Source organism: Lepidothrix coronata, unplaced genomic scaffold, assembly GCF_001604755.1.
Source record: "Lepidothrix coronata isolate B3197 unplaced genomic scaffold, Lepidothrix_coronata-1.0 Scaffold22, whole genome shotgun sequence".
Lineage (NCBI taxonomy): Eukaryota > Metazoa > Chordata > Aves > Passeriformes > Pipridae > Lepidothrix > Lepidothrix coronata.
This window is the reverse complement of record NW_016690202.1, coordinates 6,786,192-6,792,191: the sequence shown is the minus strand read 5'-3', so window position 1 is coordinate 6,792,191 and position 6,000 is coordinate 6,786,192. Positions and strand designations below refer to the sequence as shown.

Sequence of the window (6,000 nt, the reverse complement as noted above, 5' to 3'; positions counted from 1 at the left end):
TATAAACAAAGATACAACTTTGCAATTCTGCTGATATCCTCAGAGACACAGAACTGAAAGAGGGGGGAAAGCAGGTACCAGTTACCTCCCTGCTCCCTAAGACTAACATCACGACAAGTACTTAAGTTCACAGACACGCACACACCGACGCACAGCAGTAGCAGTTGTGGACAGTGACATGTGTTGCTTCTCAAGCTCGCCACCCGAAAGCAAGTACACGCTCTGCTGCAGAAACACAGAAACCTTTTTCTCCTGTTCGATCAAGCCTCTTACGGACGGGAACCCTCTTTCCTGAGAATATGTCCCCCGGGGTGTGCGCAGGGAGCCGCGGGCACAGCCGGCGCAGGGATGCTCGGCGGCGGTCCCGGTGCGGTGGGGGGTCAGGGCCGGCGGGGCGGGCGGGCAGGTGGTGGCGGGGCGGGGCGAGCGCGGCACCGCCCCTGGGCCCCATTGGCGCCGGCGGCGGGGACGCTCCGCACCGCCCCCCGCACACAAGTGCAGTGCCCGGCGCCGGCGGGGGCTGCGCGGTGGGGCCATGCAGAGCTGCGGGCGCTTCTGGGGGCGGCTGGCGGCCCGCGGGGCGCCGAGGCACCTGCGGGGGGCGGCGGCGGCGGCGGCGGGGCAGCGGCGCTGGGGCGGCGACGAGGCGGCGCGGTGCATCGAGCAGCTCTTGCCGCGGCACGATGACTTCTCCCGGCGGCACATCGGGCCACGGGAGCAGGAGAAGCGAGAGATGCTGCGGACCGTCGGGGTGCAGGTAGGCACCGTGCGGGGCGGGGGGCGGCGTGGCCGGAGCCCTGCTGCTCGGGCTGTGCCGAGCTAACCACGGCGTGCCGTCGCCTCTTTGCAGAGTGTCGAGGAGCTGATGGACAAAACCATCCCGGCCAGCATCCGCCTCCGGAGGCCGCTGAGGATGGATGACCACGTCTGTAAGTGACTGCATGGCCCGGGGTGCTCCCTGAGCCCCCCCGCACTCCCGCGGCCCCTTCCGGCCGCCAGAGGCCGAGGATGGGGGCTTGGGATGCACACTCCTTTTCCCCCCCGATGTCCCTGCTGAGATATGTAGCGAGCAGATCTTCCCGCTGAAGTGAATAAGACTTAAATGAGTGTAGCATCACCATCACCGACACTTCAGTCTTCGCCGACTAACTCGGTAGAGTAATTCGGCAGCTGCATGTATTGCTCTCCTGTTGGAAATCAGTAGGAAAATGCGTGTAGCAGATAGGGATTGCCCAAAAGCCTGTTGTGGAGCTCAAGTGGTACAGGGACTTCACTTTGTCCCAAGAGCCTGACACCGAGGGAAGGGTGTGACTAGTGTCCCTTTAGTGTGGACTGTAGCTTCAGATGGTCCACTGTCTTTTGTAAGTTCTTATGTATCTGCAGGATCTGTTATTCTTCCCCCGCCAGCAATAACCTGCATATTTTAATAACACTAAAAACCCGTGTCTCCATATATGATGGACACACAGTAGACTAATGGCCAGCATTTTGAGTTCATCTGATTGAGGGTTATGAGTAAACTGGAAGACATTTGATCCAGCTATTGTGGCACTACAATAATTTAGTAAATTGCTGTAGAAAACTTGATGTGATTTGATGAACTTTTACATATTAATGTTTTTAAAAGTTACCATGCACAGCACAGAATTTCTACCTCATAACTGCAATCTTGAGAGATATCTGTGAACATCATGCTGGAAATCCCGTAAGTGAAAGAAACGCTTAAAAATCCCCCTTGCTAAACAATTCCACTAAAACTGACAAAGCTCAGTGACCATTCAGAAAGAGGAATCAATTACTTCAGTATTAACTTCATTTTTGTGTGAAGATCCTTTGTCTGATTTGTAGAAGATTTGATCCCTCTCTCTGGCATTTTCTCATTGCTCATCTGTGTGCTGTAATTCGAGTGTAAACTTCAGGCCTGCAGCTCTGGTGAGGTTCCCGGCCAGTTCAATCTGGTTACTCCGAGATGACATCACGAGCAAGAGGCAGTGCCACAATGAACAGCCAGGAATACTAGACCCTGAAAAGACAGATTCTAGCCAGAAGGGGTTCAATAGGGACTGAAAGTTTCTACTTCTAAAACGCTGTATTAGTACAATGGAATTTTATTTTTTCATAACTTCCCATCTTATTAAAATGGGGAGAGGCTGGGTAGAGAAGCGGAATTTAATCACCTTCTTCTGTCTTTATAACTGCTGAAAGTATTGCTTGGCATATTTTCCTATGATTGATGTATTTTAAGGTACTTCATGATTGACAAGTGATTTTCACCGATCCTCAAAGAAAAGAACTTTCTAGGTTATTATGTTTTTAGGTCTGAAGGAGGGATTAAATGCAGCTAGTGGCTAATAATTATGTCTTTAAAAGCTTTCTTCTTGTTAATTTTTTTTTATTATTAATTAATGTGATACTTTTATGAAATTGTACATTACCAAAATAAACATAAAAAAGATACAGTTGAGTTGGGCATTAAAATAGTTATACATTATGGAAAACTAAACCAGTGATGTCAACCTAAGTCAAAATCTTGATGCAGTGCTCTAACGCTGATTTGCATAACAGTTTTGAAGTGGATGTCTTCTACGTATCTGTGCATTAGTTGCTATTCTGTTGTATGCAAGTTCTCACTGTGCAACAGGACCTCATTAACTAACAGTGTATTTAGTTCACTGGCATTTTGCTCCACTTGCTATGCTGTTCTTGTCCCCTTAGAGTAAGCTTTGAAAGAATGTGACTGTGATGCAGTCTCACATTGCACAGCATGCAACAGAGAATTTTCAAAAGAGATGCTTGCATGAAGTACAGAAAACTTTTTTCAGGACACTACTGCTTTTTTCTTCTGCAGCCAATGTGCTGAACTGTCTTTTATAATTATTGTGTCATTGTTTATCACTGGTTTTCCACTGCATTGGTGGCAGAAAACTCCACAGCTTGGAAAAGAAAAGTTAAAAGCCTCAGCTTAAAGTTGTGCAATGTCACATTGAACATCTTGTGCCCAGGACACTATAGTCTGAGTGAAACTTGCTTCCTCATTAATGTATCGTTAGAGAGAACATTGTCCACTCATCAGGGTGAGATTCTTGTGTGAGTACGGTCCATCATTATTTCTCTATCATATCCCTTGTATTAGAGGGAAATAGCAAAATTGGGAATATCACAAAAACTGTATTCTATTTTAAACATCTTTTTATCTGTATGAAGATAATTTTGCTCCACTGTCCCCCAAACTCACACATAAAATGAAAGAACAGGACAAGACAATGCAAAACGTGTCACTCAGTGACCTTTAGCATTTATAAAATTTGTAATACAGTATTTCCAAGTGGTGTAAATATACATTTCCACTGGTCTGTATAAAAAAATAGTGACTTCACAAGGTAGAGTGCAGCTGAACAAATCAGCTGTGCTAGAGCTGCTCCTTTGTACTAACAAACACAGCTAAGCTTACACTGAAGTCTCATTGAAGTCAGTCCTTGACAGTGAAGTCAGTGCTTAGAGATAGAACTAGACATGCAGTCCAAGAAAACCATGCACAGACCATGAAAAGTACATCCTGGTGAGTATCATAGGTCTCTGCAATTTTTGGGGTTTTTGGCAAATTTTATAGTTTTAGACCTCATCTCAAGTGTGCATATTTGATGTGTAAGTTTGATGTATAGGCATATCTTCAAATTTTGATCAGGTCTGTCAGTAGGGAAGATTGTATTACAGATCCTTCCATTGGTAATGTAACATAACAAGTTGTCTAAAAGATTGAAAATCAGTTGACTGGGTGTATGGAATAGCAGTAAAAAAAAGAAAAAAGAGGCTCCTGTGGATGCAGCTTGTATTAAAGAGCTGTTTAAAATGGTATTGCATATTCCACTGCTGATAAATAAAACCTCTGAACACAGTACAAGCACAATTATTTTGTACCTGTGTTGTCTTTCTGAGACATTTTAGCACAGACCTACTCTTCAGTGGAACAATCAAGCTTCATTACTTCCCTGAAGGACATAATATGCCAAGAGAGAAAGCCTCTAACCTTAAGTGGACATTTCCTCAGGGTACGAAGGCTCTGCAGTGGGAGCTGAACAGGCTGAATCTGTGGGCCGAGGCCAATGGTGTGAGGTTCAACAAGGCCAAGTGCTGGTTCCTGCCCTTGGGTCACAACAACCCCAGGCAGCGCTACAGGCTGGGGACAGAGTGGCTGGAAAGCTGCCTGGAGGAAAAAGACCTGAGGGTGCTGCTCAACAGTGGCTGAACATGATCCAGCAGAGTGCCCAGGTGGCCAAAAAGGCCAGTGGCATCCTGGTCTGTGTCAGCAATAGGGTGGTCAGCAGGACCAGGGAAGGGATCATCCTGCTGTACTAGGCACTGGTGAGGCTGCACCTTGAATCCTGTGTCCAGTTCTGGACTCCTCGTTCCAAAAAGGACATTGAAGTGCTAAAGTGTGTCCAGAGAAACAACAAAGCTGGTGCAAGGTCTGGGGCACAAGTCTTAGGAGGTGCAACTGAGGGAGCTGGGCTTGTGTATCCTGGAGAAAAGGAGGCTTGAGGCAGACCTTATCACTCTCTACAAGTACCTGAAAGGAGATTGTAGGCCAGGTGGGGGTCAGTCTCTTCTAGGCAACTAGTGACACAATGAGAGGAAATGGCCTCAGGTTGTACCAGGGGAGGTTCAAATTGGACATTAGGAAGAAATTTTTCACTGGAAGTGTTGTTAAGCGTTGGATGGGGCTGCCCAGGGAGGTGGTGGAGTCATCATCCCTGGAATTGTTCAGGAAACAGCTGGACATGACTTAGTGCTGTGGTCTAGTTGACAGTGTGGTGATCTGTCAAAAGTTGGACTTGATGATCTTAGAGGTCTTTTCTAACGTAAATAATTATGTTAATTTGTTTTGTTTAGGTATGAAAGAAGTAGCCATTCTGGTAAATGCTGAGCTTTGCTGGTACAAGTGCATCTACACTAGAAATTCTTTTGCAATAATTATTAGTGTTCCTGTATTGGCAGATTTTTTTCCCTGTGTTGGCATGGTCAATGATGAAGGAGAGAAGGAATGTTTGTTGTGGTAGGAGATTTCTGAAATGAAATACTTTGTTCAGTATGTAATATGACAGAACCATCTATGTCCATTTTCTGACCAGAAAAGAGCTGTTTTAAAAATGTCTGCTGCCATGAGGCCACTGACAGTATTGTAAAATCACCTGAACATGCCACTGAAAGCCAGTAGAGGTGAAACAGCACAATATCTGATTTCCACTAATAGTAAATTGCGGTCCTGTACCTTAGCTTGATTCTGGAAGAGGAGCTTTTTACAGTTATATTTTTCTGCAGGTATAGTTGAGGAAAAATGTAATTTTGGCATGTAACAAGGGTAGATGTCTGTTTGATAGTTAATTGTGATCAGCTGGTATTACAGAGCTTTTTTCCCACTGTTACAGTAAGTAAGCTTTTCTTTAAGCTTTAGCACATATGTAGTGATTGACCCATTTGAAGTAAAAGAACAGATTATCTTATGTAAGTGTAATCCTCTTTATTTTATCCCTACAAACCTACTGTCTTTATCAGTCGTAGTTATCCCTGCAGTGTTGCCATTGTGTGTCCATCCTTATGTTATGGGTAGGCTTGCTTTGTGCACGTTATGTATTTCTGCTTTTTATTTCAGAATTTGAATTTTTAAAAAGTTTTAATTAAAAAATGCATCTATAAACTCTGCCACGTTTTCTTTTCCCAAATATTCCCAGTTACATTCTCAAATTTTAGGATTTATAAACATAAGTTTCTAAAATCTGTGTAAGAATGCAATTTGGTCTCCAGTTTAAGTGTTATTAGAAGCAATACTGCTCAGAAGCAGTCATATTGTAATAAAATCGTTTGTATCTTCAAATTTAACTACTCTTTATGTAGTCAAATCTACTTTAACTAGGACTTTAGATTTAAAATGCTAATTAAAATTAATTATGGGTGATTTTGTAATCATTTGCTAATGTCAGTCAGATTTTTAGAGCCGATTTA

At 44.4% G+C, this 6,000-nt stretch overlaps 1 protein-coding gene across 1 annotated transcript in view; it reads left to right on the top strand.

The window, feature by feature from the left end:
* Positions 1-493: 493 nt before the first annotated feature.
* GLDC (glycine decarboxylase) overlaps positions 494-6,000 on the top strand; it is a 44,280-nt gene continuing 38,773 nt past the window's right edge. Inside the window, exons 1-2 of the mRNA XM_017808122.1 lie at positions 494-757; positions 851-929. Of these exons, the coding sequence (XP_017663611.1) occupies positions 536-757; positions 851-929 (301 nt within the window). The 5' untranslated portion in view covers positions 494-535. The remainder of the gene's footprint in view (positions 758-850; positions 930-6,000) is intronic.